We start from the raw sequence: 14,037 nt of genomic DNA, 5'->3' as shown, positions 1-14,037 counted from the left end.
ACGATTAGCATCCACCTGGTGTACTCACCTGCCAGGGACTTTCTTTTATGAACACTCTTGCAATGTGCAGCTGCCTGGTATAGTCGCCGGCCAGGGCTTTTGTTACATTTGCACTTTCTTGTACCTTCAAATACACTTTCAAATTGCCCGGTGTACTCTCCTGCCAGGGCTTTCTTATGTAGGCTTTGTGCACATTTCCAATAGTGATAGTCTCTTACATTAGCTTTTTCTGGAATTGTATCTACCTGGTATACTATTTTGCCAAAACTTCTTTCACATCTGTATTGCATACACTCACACTGTTGCAAGTCTCTTCTTCTAAGTGGTGTTTGGCATGTCTACCAATACGCCCCGTTGTCCCTGCTTCCCTTTCGTGGACTCACTGGTTCTTCTCTTTCGTGGACTCACCGATTCTGGCATATTTTGTCTCTCCTGCAGTAAGCCGGTAATGAGCGTTCAGCGTCCTGTTAGTTGCTTCCGTTTCTCTGCTTCTCTGCCCTTCGCAGCTCCTGCTGGGCTCTTCAGCGTCTTCCCCAGCTTCGGTAAGGTAGAAGCTGCCTTCTAACACCGGCAAATGTCCAGAAGTCTTCTCTCTGCTTCTGGCGTCCCTGCAGTGTGTTATTCCTCACGGCAAGCTTCCCTTCTCCTTCTTAATGAGTTGGATGGCTCCACATAACGCCTTCTAGCCCCTCAGTCTCTCTGTCGATTCCAAGAGCTGCAGATTTCTCCCACCAGCAGCTCCCCTTCTTCAGCTGCCTCTGCTGTTTAAATATCCCCGCTGTAGGCCAGCGCTCGCAGCAGCTAGAGCACAGCTTGTGTTTTTGGTCTTGGGTGATCTGCATTACTCGATCCCTCTTCCTCGTTACAAATGTCTTGTGCTTATGGAAATGAAAGTCCATTCTTGACGACTTGCATATGGAGTTTGGGCAGCTGTTCTTCATGGTTTTCAAGGGCAAGTTGGTTTTTGATGGTTTGCACACAGATCTGGTGAAAATGTTTTCAGCACTCTTCCCAGGTGGATGAGTGGGGGTGCAACCACACGTCATTAAGGCATTGGGTACGGGTGGGATATCCTCAGAAGAAAAAGGTGGATACCATGTCTCATCTGATGATACCATGACACTTCCCCAGAGGTTGTCTCCCTCCATGTGATCCTCCCTGATATAGCTGCCCCCAGGGTCAGGATCAAGTAGCGACTGCTGTCCCCTGGCCACACGGGGGAGGTCAGTGCCAGGAAAGGAGCGACCATTAGATTCATCACAAAGTATAGAACCTGCATGCTGTTAATGCCTTTGCATTAACATGCTTCCCAGTGGTTCTGAACATGCAATAATATATTCACACTTTTTACCATTAAGATACCTGTTTACTTTCTTCTATATCCCTGTACACACGGATAGTCGCTATCTGTTTCCGTTTCCATAACGTGGGTTGCAATACACATGGACCCATCTTCTACAGGGGTACACAGTATCCACCGGCACGCTGTTCTTTCAACTGTTACAGAAAGATTTAGATATTGTAAAACCTTGTGGGAAGTCTGTATTTTTCTAGTAAATGGATTACCTCTTTTTAGCCTCATAGTTCTATGACTCTTGCAAACAGAATACATTAGTATTGCTAACAACTCTAGCTCACATAGGTCACAAAGCATCCAAGTAGAAGCTGCACTCATTCCGAGACGGTACAGTAGTTGGGGCAGGACATAGTAGCAAGATACTGGTTGTTAAATAACACAGTCACAAAAGCCTTACTCAAAGCACCCAGACCAATAACACAAATGAAGATCGGTATGTTCCTAGGGATGGAAGGATACTGTCGCAAATGGTAATTAGGTTGCACATCACTGGACCCTTACCATAGTCAGCAGATGCTGAACAGGTGCTTACCATAGGAAAATGTGCACTCTCCAATGTACCAGCCCTAGAGTGTCTGATTACAATAAGAAATTCACACAAAACTGTCACGAAGGAAATGGGTTTTCAGCAGCAGCTCTTACACAACAGAAACAGGGTGAGCAACACCATCCACTCACGTATTACAGTACATCACATCACCCACTAGCAGCAGGGTTATCTCTTGTCTCAAACCTTTCACTGCAGCTTCATCTGCTGTACAACAGTGTTGAATGTAATGATTTAGTTAACCGACTTGAAGTTGAAGTCCTGCATGCTGTTATGGCACTGTTACTAAATACAAAGACACAATACCTTTCATTTCCCGCATAATGAAATATGAGATTTTGCTTTTGAAGTCTAATCATACTGCATGTTGTCCTGTTTTGAATCCTGCTTCCCTGTTACTTAGCCTAGTTGATGATGAGCCCCATGACTGTGCGGCTAATATCGTGGAAACTTTCTGAACTTACAAAGTACCTCCTTTATGTGCTCTTACATAGCCCTGATCTCATTTATTTTGTTGATGGTTCTTATTTCCGTGAAATTGGTTGTAGGATATGATGTATGCTCTCCCCAAACAGTGGTATAAAGTGCCCAATTACCAAATGTGTTCTCAGCCCAGGTTGCAGAACTTGTAGCTGATAAACAAAGTGTTAAGATTTACACTGTTTTGAGATATGCCTTTGGCATGGCAAATGAGTTCTTTCAGCTGTAGAATTAAACAGGCGTACTTACATCATCAGGTTTTCTAATTGAGAGTAATGAGCAAATGTCGGCCCTGATACAAGGCAGCATTATGCCCAGATAGTGTATGAAAGTGCATGTTCATAAACCCCCTGATAACAGTATTTAGAAAGGTTATGTTTTAGCAGATGCAGCTGCTAAAAAGGCAGTTTTCTCTAACTCATGCATTACGTTCATATTAAGATCACAGAGTTAGGCACATAACTCACTAGTCTCCTCATTACGAGAAGTAGTTGTTATAGAAGATGCATCCCCAGAGTCCAAAAAAGAGTCATGGTCTAAAAGGGGAGGTCGCCTGAAATCTGATAACATTTTGTGGGAAGAAAATTGGTTGCCTAGTTGCACCAAAGTTAGTGTGTATGGGTTTGCTGTTGTTACTCTTGTTCGGAGGAGAATTGCCTAGCATTTTGGTGCTGGACTGCCCCTGGGCAGGACAAAGACTGATATGCAGGGAAATGTCTTCTCTTTGAAAGGGACAGTGAGCTAAAGACTTGGTAGAGTCTCTCCCAGGGGCCATCCAGGTCACTGGGCTGTGTTAGTGCTGGTAGAGAGACTCCCAGAACCCCCCTTTTTTTACTGTTGTTTTTGTTGGCTCACATTTACCCCAGGCTTGCTCATGTACGGATTGATTGTAAGGAGGGACATAACATCAGAAGAGAGTGAGCAAATGGAGTTGGTGGTTGTGAAGGAAGTGGCAGCACCTGAAGCTAAAGGTTGACAAGAAGGGACCAGGTAGATGAAGAGGGACTCCCAGTTAGCGAAGGGGGGAAGTACAACAGAGACAGAGGGTGGCACAGATCCTCTGTTAACATCAGAGTGAAGTGATACAGAAGGCATGGGAGGAAGCAGATAAGATTTAGGAAGGAATACCATGACTTGTTATGCCAGAATCATGAGATTCCAGCATGCCATGTGGGCTTTAGAGAGGTCCAGATGGTGAGGTAGGGACGAGCCAGGGATAAGAAGAGTATGGTCTGTACAGAGAGGAGAATGGGTAGAAGTCAAGGGTTCAAGCATCCTACCAGAAGAACCTCTACCTAGTTCTCCCGGGTAGCTACAACCAGAGACCCTGCCACTCACAAATCTTGGCAGCTGCTCTAGTTCAGGGTTAAGGGACTCCGGAAAGCCCACCCCTAGAATATGATAAAGAAGAGGATTTGGAACCCTGTCGGTCCCCTATGCCAGGGAGGAGGCTGCTGGCACAACCTCCCTTGTTAGGGAGAATTCTCTGTAAAGGCTAATTTCCCAAACCTAGTGAGTCCCCCAGCAGCTTTGCTGGATTTTTGGGGTTTATTTTTTTCTCCTGCTAAGAGTGAGACTCTTTTCCTCCCACTCTTAGACATGATTTGAGGTGTCCCTTTGACTTTGTATGTGTTCTATGGGCTATGGGGTCCTTTACCCCATAGGGTTACATGTGTTTTTGATATGTGGGTTACACAGCACCCTCCGTGCAGTAACCCAGGGGTGTCGTAGCGACCCCCAAACATAGACTCCATAGCCTGGGACTGACTACTGTCTCCGAGGGCATGTAAAGTCACCATTGGCTTTACTAGTCTTAAATTGTGAACAGAACCAGTACAAACCATCATATTGTGGACGTACTGTCGGGGCAATTCGATTGCCCCGGGGTCTGTTGTTCGAGGGGGCACTGTCCAGTCCCCACTGACCGAGTTTTGGCTGGTGGCAGTGGATACTACTTTTTATATTCGACCGCGAATATATTCCTATGGGATTTTCCCATTGTTAGAGGCTACTACTTTTTATTATAGCCTCGAACATACCGCCGGTTTATTAAATTAATATAAATTCAGCGGTTGGTATTTTTTGCCGAAACTTGGTTCCAAAATGGCGTTTGTGTTCACTTCTGTGACTCCAACCCAAGTCGAGCCCTTTGTTCCACTTTTTGGCGGGCTTCTCCGCAGAAGCCTCCAAAAGTGGTGCCACTCTGTCTGGGTACCACAGGGGGTGTGGGAGGGGGTTTAGGCACCCTGGACTGAGTTGCCTCGGCAACTCAAGTCGCACTCTTGTGTGATTGGCCCAAGTGGTGAGCCGCCCAGCTCACCACTTAGCATGTTTGAGTGACAGCTAGGCTGAATGAATGGGGGTTTTCTGTAAAAGCAGGGCTTTGGGGACTGGGACTTCAGACGTCGCCACAGGACCTAAAGAATCCGAGGAGGGAGAAGCCGAGCCGACCTGCAATGACGACACCACCGGTGGAGCCCTGCTGAACCGTCTCACCACTTTTCCCGACGACAGAGGAAATCTCCAGCCCGGAGAGTCTTCTTCCTTTGACTGGTGGGGATAACCAGTTTGCCCATCTTTTCGCCTTCCTGGACCATCTCGTGGCTGCCTTGCCCGTGCCAAGCACCCTGGCAACTGGAATAGCACGGTTTACCACTACTGCGAAGAAAAGAGTGGTACCTTGTAACCGGGAAACTCTGCGACTGGTTTCTTCCCTGGAAGCGCAACGACCTTCAGCTTTCCTCCACGTCGAGACCTCCTCTTCCTCTGGACGAAGCACTGACTTGCACCCGCTGCCAGGAACAACTGCCCCCGCTGGAGCATTCTTCCCACTTTCAGGTACTGTGTCCCGCCTGGCTTCCCTTGCGACAGATCGTTTGGGGTGACAGTAAATCCTTGACTTTCTAACCTGGGTTAGCCTGGGGCCTGTTAACTAACTTTTCCTGACTTGATCTCAACCTTTTTGTGAACTATCTACAAAGACTCTTTGGGCCTAACCCCACTGTGTGATCCTGGACACATTTCGCTTGCTCTCTCTAAGAGTGGGCCTGGCATTTGAAATTCCTTGCTCTCCAGTAGACTTTGCCTAACCTGCCACACTGTGGTTCTTTGAAAAGTATTGAAATTGTGTGCTTTCATAACTTTGCCTTTTCCCTCCCTTTTTCTATAACTTATTAGAGTTCCATCTTATGTTAAGTGCTCACCTCTGTCTGAAAATAAGTGGTGTTTCTCACTAAGACTTGTCTAATAAGTAATTAGGGTTGTATATATATAATAGTGACTGTGTTGAATTTACTTACCTCTCTGTGCTAGTGTAATTTACAAGTGTGTCTTTAAATAAATAGTTATATACTTTTACACCAAAGCTCTGGTCAGTGTTTGCTTGTGCTACTGTATCTCTGTACCTATTGTGTATACTCTATATACTGCCTAACTCATCTTGAGAGAAGTCTGACTGCTCAGCCACAGCTACAAGGTAAATCTGGGTGGTGCAGACTGCTACCAATTGGGTTTACTGCCAAACACCTGTAGTCCTAAATCTTTTGCAGTGGTCCCTAAGGGAACTGCACAGGTTTCTGCCTAACATCCCTGAAACCTTAAAGACCTGTGGAAAGAATAGCGTTCGTGTCCCTGCGAATCTGCAATGCCAGAGAAGAGGGAGTGCTGGAATCTAGCAGCTCTGACAGCTGAGACTTGAAAGCTGGAGCCCTAGGGGGAGCTCTGCCCTCTGGATCCAGTGGAAAGAACTGTATCCGTAGAAAAAACGAATCTGAAAAAATCGAAGAAGAAATTACCGCATTTTGTTGTCTGATTTTTTTCCGAAATGTTGGTAGTTTTATTAAAATATAGGAGTTGGGTAAGGGTATTAGTTAAGGTGGGCGGGTGAAGGGCTGGTGTGGGGGGTCTACCTCTGCATTATTAAAAAAAAACAAAAGCGCAAAAAGCAAGTTTGAATTTTGGTTTTTCGACCAAAGTGATTTGGTCATTTATCCATTCGTTTTTTTCATGGACAACCAGAAAGAACAGGTATCTGGAGAAGACCATCATGGCTCTTTTGGTATTCAGCTTCCAAAATGATTCCTCCCCTCAATCACATCCAGAAGAAAGGGATAGCAAAGTTAGTCTCCCTGAGCAGTCCAGCATGGGATGGGGTGGAGTATTCCTTCCATTCAGTGAGGTGGAAACTGTTGCAGCAGTAGCTCATGCTGATCTGACCATCAGCGTACCACCACCATAATGTGTCTGAAGAGACACCACCCTCTTTTGAAGGGGTGCCAGAGTTCAGTGCCTACTTGTTCATGCTTTGTCTCTAGGCAATGCCTTGCTTCTCTCAATAGAATGCATATACTGAGGTTGGGAGCTATTGAATAGAAGCCAGGGAAATGGACAGGATTCCATCTTCAAAAGGGTAAGAGTGCTACAGCAGAGTTAGACACATGTCAAGTGTGGCCACCAAGCTATCCTTACCTTACCTACGACTCCAGCTAAAATGCCTATCGGACCCCAGCATACAGGAAGGTGTGAGGGAGCAGCAAAGGGAAAGGTAGTTAACACTAATTATTCTAATTTAAAATGGATAGTTTATTATTGAAGTGAGGAAAAAAAACTCCACTTCCTTGTCCCCTTGTTCTTTGTCCCCTCCAGCAGTTTGCATGGCATATGGATTAAAATCTATTTAAAGGAAATGTTCACTGTTCCTTTCTCTATTTGTTCTCAATCTCTCCTACATTGTCTGCCTTTCTCAGTCCTGCTCTTTATCTCTTTTACATCCTATTCCTTGCTCTCTTACCTGTTGTTTCAGTCTTCCTTGCTACAACGTCCTGTGAATGTTTCTTGTTTCGCATTCCCACCACTGCTGCTTCACTAGTTGTCTGGTTCTCTGCCTTAACTTAAGCATATGTTTATTACTGCATGTCTTTTCGCGCCCCTTTCTTTTGTTCTTCCTGTCTCTGAGCATCTCTCTTTTGCTTCTTGTCTGTCTTTCTGCCAGGGGTAATTGGTACACTTTTGTTTATTTCTCAACTAGTGCTTTGGCTCTTAGAGTAAAGCCAAAGTCCTGGCTCGACTCTGGCATGGCTCCCCCTCTGAATGTCTTAGCTTCACCACTACTAGTGATTGGGTTGGCCACGATCAACACGGCTACCGTCTCCCTGACTTCTGTGGTGCACAAGGAGGACAAAGCTGGGCACACTCCTTCACCTTATGGATGACCATCCACGTATCTGACCGTTATGGTGGGATCATTTTCAACTGGATCGCTTGCCACATTTATTTTGTTTATTGGATGATATGCAGTCACCTCTCTGTTCTCTGCTTGACACCCCCTTATTTTGTCAGTACTGAAGCTATAAAATGCAGCAATCTCCTCGTACACCCCTTCTCATTTTTTTATGGGTGCGTTTCAGTAGGACTGCTGAAGATTTTTTTGCCGTCCGCTACTTCTTCTAAACCAGCGACCTACCCCTCTATCACCTATTGTCATCTTAACGTATGGTTGGATAATGTATAATGTAGTAGCAGAACAATAAAAGTAATAATAATTATAATAACCACCGAATAACTGTTTTATATAATAGGGACACAGGTATCAAAGAACCTGTTATTAGAAGCAGGTGTTTTTATCCTAACGTATTTAATTAAATGATATCATTTTTGTTTGCCACGAAATAAGATATTTTGGAACCATTAAAAACAAATCTTCGATAGTTGACATTTTCATGAAATCTCCATGTCTGCATGTAGGTGCTTGGCTGCAGCTACATTTATCCTGCGTGCCTAAACACTATGGGCCTGATTCACAGACGCATTTTATAATGACACACTCCCATCGGAAAACGTTCTGTGAATCAGGCCCTATCTGTATTATTTCTTTGCATGGCTGTGTGATATCAACTGACAATTCATGAACCTTAGTTTAGAGGCTGAGATGTGGAACATATTTCTTGCAAAACGTAATGCCAGAGTATATGCATTTTATTTCTCTATGCCTAATAGCTCCTCCGTTGTATTCTTCCTTTTCTGACTTTCTCCCAGAAGCTCACTGTCTCCAGAACTCTGGTCCTCTCTAGGCTGGACCATTGCAACAGCCTCTTTCTAAATCCTCCTGCCTCTACTCTTCGACCTTTACAATGTATCAGAACAGGGCTGCAAGACTTGTCTTTGGCCTCAAGCCCAGGGATCGTATCTCCCCAGCTCTGAAATCTCTTCACTGGCTCCCGGTGGCTGCAAGGATCAACTTCAAGACCCTCTGCATCGTCTACAAGGCTTTCTGTGGCCTGGGACCGCTCTACCTCCAACTTTCTGTTCCAAAACATCTTCCTTCTTGAGCTCTCCGCTCATCCACCTCCAACTCTCTGAGGGTCAGATGCTTCTCCTGGGGGCAGAGCTATCTCCTCGGTTGGGGCCTCCCTCTGGAACAGCCTCCCTGCCTCCCTCAAACTTGAGCAGAACCACCTCTGTTCCAGAAGCAATTCAAGACCTTCTTTTTCACTTTCGCTTTCTCTCTTCCTCTCCCCTGCTGATGCACCTGACTGCTCCGCACACTGGTCACCTTCTAAACTCTGATCCAGGCTCCTGCATGTCCAGTTGCCCTCGCACTTCCTCTGGGCTCCCCAGCACTTAAGGGTCTGTATCGGCAACCCTACAGTCCATTCTCTCTGCCCTTATGAGCCACCCTCTGTCTGCACTTATGAGTTAACTGTGCTTCCTCCTTTCCCCCCCCCCGCACTTCTCCCCTTCCCACACTTGCACGATCTGAATGACACAAGGCCTAGTAAGATCGTTATTTTGTCCTCCCTTTGTTTCCCCCTCCTTGTCTTGTCACTCCTAGAAACCCTTGTGTACAGGCACGTTATAAATTCTGCATCATATTATATAAATGTATAGGGTTGCAGTTTTCTATTTTATACATTGATTGTTTCCCCCTTTTAGGAATAATCAGCATGTCAGATGACCGGTATGCTTTGAAAAATCCCACCATGTTTATTTTTGCGGAAAATGATACTGTCATTCCTCTTGAGCAAGTAAGTTGCATGTTTCTTCATTTGACACATTTCATCATTTGAAAATGTTTTCCTTGTAGTACGATATTTATTTCTATAGCTTTTTATTTTCTAACAGTATTTTTAGAGTTCAAACCTAAACACGGGCCTTTACATTTTGGGGTTTTGCACATTTTTAGTTTGGGCTATTCTTATAAGCTTAAACCATTGCATTGGAGTACAGGAAGTGGGGAGATGACATATAAGGATGGACACACAGCTTGTGGGTATTGTTTAATTATGTACCCACCAATTGGCTGCCCATGGCCATGCTTTTTCCTATGGCCATTCCCACCCACTCCTTGCCCTTTGTCCAAAACACATCCCCCTGGGATCTCTTCGAGCTCGCTCTATCAAGAAGTAAAAGCAAGCTTTAGCACCTGCCAGTGTTCCTCTAAGCAGTCTACAGAGAGTTAATGGCTTAATTGCAGCTGTAAATGGGTACTGGTGTAATAAATAATTCTTAACCAAGTGTGCCTTCAGCTTCTTGATTTGTATCTGCTTCTTGCACTGATGTCCTGGTAAAAGCAAGCAAGGCCAAAGCCAATAGCTTTGGTTTGCGGTATTAGATAGTCATTTGCCAGTTACTGAAATAATATGCTCAGTGTGGCGGAACCAGAAGAAAGACTCGGACTACTGTGTGCCATGTTAAGGGTTTTTATTCAAACCCTTAACAGGAAAATGCCTGCCTAGCCCTACCGCTATGCAGGAAGTTCCCTGTCTAATGAAACTAAAACTAAGGGTGTGTGTCAATGTTTGAAAATAAATAGCCCTGATTGCAAATCCTAGAAGCTAACAAGCCCTACCACTAAGAAAAATAACAAAAAAAAGAAGGAGGCCGGAGCAATGGCCTCTGTCTTTGGCTTCTGCCTGGCCCAATCATGTGGATCTCTTTTCCTTATGTATGAAGCTCATCAATGTCCCAAAACACAGTTCATAACCACTCTCTAGGTTTGGTTATCAAAAGTTAATGGCTCGCAATACAAGTTTGCTGGTCCGGAATCCGGTGTTACCGTGATATCGGTGACACCGGTTCCGTGACCGCATGGATGCAGAAACAAGGAAGAATTAAGGGTTGGCGGCTCCGCGCCTCAGCACAGTGTGGAACCGGTGCCACCGCCATCACAGTGGCACCTATGGAGATGGATACACCTGGCCAAAGGCCAGCAGTACATCTGTATCTGCCACGGCAATGGCGGTATCAGCGGCTGTGGAAACACTGGTGCTGGAAGTTCCGGCATCGCGAAAACCTGAAAGAGAGCGGCGGCCATTAAATAAACCACAAACCACTGCAATCCTCTGCAACCACTGTTAGGCAGAATCCTGTGCAGTGTCCTTAGGGACCACTACACACAATTAAGACTAAAGGTGGCAATACAAGTTTTACCTTTGGTACAAGCCTGTACTACTATGTTAAAGTGGTAGCAGTAGCGGAGCAGCCAGGCTTATCTCAAGAGTATATGAGCAGTAGCAGAGATTAAACAAAGGAACCACAATTACTGTGACTCAAGCAAACTCAAGCACAATTACTGACTCAAGGTTTCAGGTAGAAAAATATAAGTACATTTATTTTTTAAACAATTTGTTATAAACACAGCACTTCTATTAAATTCAAAACCACACGTAAAATATACTACAACTAACCAATTCACTTTGTAAGGTATGCCTCAAGGTAAGTACCCTGTGTTTGAATGGACCAGTGTTATGAAACAAGACACGTTACCGTGAATACGATTGCGATCACTTTTTGACAGTTCGATCTACTAAATAAACGCGTATCCGTAACAAGAAATGCTACCGGGGCAAAAACACACTTAGCACCTTAGATACCCAGAGGGAGTTGGAGGCAAAAATCATAGGCAATATTATAGTTAGGCAGACAGAATCACAGAACACTCATAGACAGGAATTCAAGAGTCAAAGGGCCCAAGCCAGGATCAAGTGACACCGGCTGCCTGTTGTCAAGGATCACACAGTCCGACAGTTCACGATTCAACGTAGCCAAGAGTACTTTGATATTGTCAATGTTCGGAAGCAAAAGTTATAAGAAGGAGGGAAGACAAGGGCAAGCCTTGGAGATGAAGAAAAGGTATTCATCCTAATTCCTCAAGCAGGACACAATACCTTATTCAAAGGAGAAGCTGGTGCCCTGGCAGTTGTTCCTGTTGGTTTGCTACAGACCCACGGTTCCTGGAGCTTCGATGTGAAGGAGGACGTCTGGAGGGGTCTGCACCACACAGGGATGAAGCTGGCAGCAGCGACGATGAATAAAAGGTGCGCTCCTTAAAAAACAGGAGAGGCTTTTCAGATGGCTATTGTTAGGAAAGATTTCATAATTGTAGGTAATTTTCCTTCCATGTGGCAACCCCCAAACTTTTTGCTGTTGTTTTACACCCTGATCTAGACTTTGCCAGAGAAGCGCAGCCTTCCGCCGCACTCCTCTGGGCTTTCGCTCAATTCTTACGGGGAAACTGACATGCCCTTAAGACAGTCAGTACCAGGAGGCTTCGTTTCCCTTAGTCCTTTCCTCATGTTGCAGCTTTTGAGCAACATGAAACAAGAGTGCACCGTAACTTACATTACCGCGCTCTTGGGTCTCTAGTCATTCCAAAGGCCCTAGAAGCTCTCACTGGACTTATCATGAAATGTGCAAGTGTGTCACAGACGGGACTGGTGGCAGCTATCGTTTCTTTGTGTTTTGAACCCCTTTTTGCCATGTTAACTGCGCTTCCCGCGTTTGGGCCAAATGGGTGTCCTGGCTTCCAAAATGGCCATGCCATGAGGTTCTTTGTCCTGTCCGCTGACCGTCTTGGCCCTTCACCTTCCCCCAGGTCGAGCCGACCCAGGGCAGTCCTTATTTGGTCATGCACTTTCCCGCGAAACACAACCATTCGCAGGCTTCTGCATGCCTTGTGTGTGCCTCGAGGATGTGGGCTGGGATGTCTGTTCCCAATACACATCCTGGGTGCCAGAGAGTCTAGAGTGTCCTGAATGCCTGGGACCACCGTGGTCCGTGATAGGTCCACGTATGGTGTGAGTGTTTGTGAGCGGATCTCCCATTGGGCCCTCTCCGTTTTGGCGCAAAAAGAACTCTGGATAAGAGGAGGCTGAAAACCCCACTACCATGTCAATCTCCTGAGTTCTCACGAGCAAAGGATAAGGAGCCACGTATCCTGCAACTAAGAAGCTGAGTCGATGAATCGCTGATGACCCGCTGAAGATTTGGCACCCTGCACTGCTGTCGTCCTACGAGACCACTCGGCCTCTGATCGAACGAGAAGGTCTGCAAAGGCGCTTCGACCCTTTAGAATAGTGGGAACAACTATTCTCAGCATCTTCACCAAATCCTGTACGTAAGCCTTCGGAAGCATCCCTGGGCCATCCAGTGGACTGACCAGCCTACCCAGGAACCTTGCTCTGTCACTGCCGTCTGGCTTACTGCTAATCCCGTGTCCTCGGCACTCTCACACAATTTGTACACTTGGCGTTCCCAGGTCTGAAGGGAGACATTTGTTTTGGGACCGGAATACACGTGGTTGCCGAGTTGCCCTGCTGTGGTAACAATCTGTGTGTGTTCGCTGCATTTGGGACACCCTCGGCCCTGACTCCTGTTGTCGCGGAATCTACACGGCGTCGAGACATCCTGCTGATCGCATCTGAACCTGCCAGTACCGAAACAGAACCGGAGAAGCCTGGGTCTGCCTGCATCGGGGACCGGTGAGTAGTCAATACCCTAACCGGTCGCCCTCCCGCAGGAGCCTGTGGCTTTCCATTGCTTTCGTAAACAGTAACCCTTTTTCGCACTTGCACCCTGCTTCTGCCCACAAGTGGAGGCCGTGCTTGAGTAGCGGGGAACTGTTCATCATCGTTTTGTTCACCTCTCTGAACTGCCTGATTTCCCTGAAGAGACTCCCCTTTGCCTGTTAGCACCCGCGTGCAGGTACTTTTGAGCACAAGGGTCCACTCTTCGTAGGGCTTGGATTTCCTTCTAGTTAGGTGGCCTCTGATGTCGAACTCGGTCTAACGATTACTTGCACTGCCTGTTTTCCTCCCCATCTAGGTGGTCTGCATATTTCGTGCTTCTAATTCCTTAGACCCCTTTGTCTTGTATATATATTGTATTGCTTGTGATGTGTTGGTTTATTGGAGTTTTACCGTGATTCTTTACTATGGTCGATGTTACAATGGCTTTATATATATATTTTTAATATAACACCTGTCTGGAGTAATTTGTAAGCATCCTTGCTTTGTGTGCTCATTGCGGGCTTTCAGTCACCCTCACCCCTCTTGAGACCTAGTCTTTACCGCCACCATCGCTACCCTGATTGGTCTGGCTTTTCCAGAGGTTACCCTGTCCCAAGAAACTAGGCTGGCCTTCTGAACCTCTGCCCCTCCAGGACGGAGTTCAGAAATCCATCTTAACAAATTGGTGTACAACGGTGGGATACGACTGAAGGTATCCAGTGTTGCGTACGAGCGAAGGCATTTCAAGTTATTCCTAACAGGACACGTAGTGAATTGTCGTAGTATAACTCTTTAAAGGCCATAGTCCTATCGAAACAGTATGGAAACAGGTACTTTGTTAACATTAAATGCTTCTAAATCCGAAACAT

General features: G+C 45.9%; 1 protein-coding gene across 2 annotated transcripts in view; it reads left to right on the top strand.

Moving 5' to 3' along the window:
• CMBL (carboxymethylenebutenolidase homolog) overlaps positions 1 to 14,037 on the top strand; it is a 391,570-nt gene that overhangs the window by 304,130 nt on the left and 73,403 nt on the right. For both annotated transcript variants that reach the window (XM_069613746.1, XM_069613747.1), the window contains one exon: positions 9,315 to 9,406. In XM_069613746.1, coding sequence (XP_069469847.1) covers positions 9,315 to 9,406 — 92 coding nt within the window. The remainder of the gene's footprint in view (positions 1 to 9,314; positions 9,407 to 14,037) is intronic.

This window comes from Ambystoma mexicanum, chromosome 5p, assembly GCF_040938575.1.
Source record: "Ambystoma mexicanum isolate Mex_15411 chromosome 5p, UKY_AmexF1_1, whole genome shotgun sequence".
Taxonomy (NCBI): Eukaryota; Metazoa; Chordata; class Amphibia; order Caudata; family Ambystomatidae; genus Ambystoma; species Ambystoma mexicanum.
Note: the sequence above shows the minus strand (reverse complement) of the source record. Positions and strands in the feature narration are given on the sequence as shown.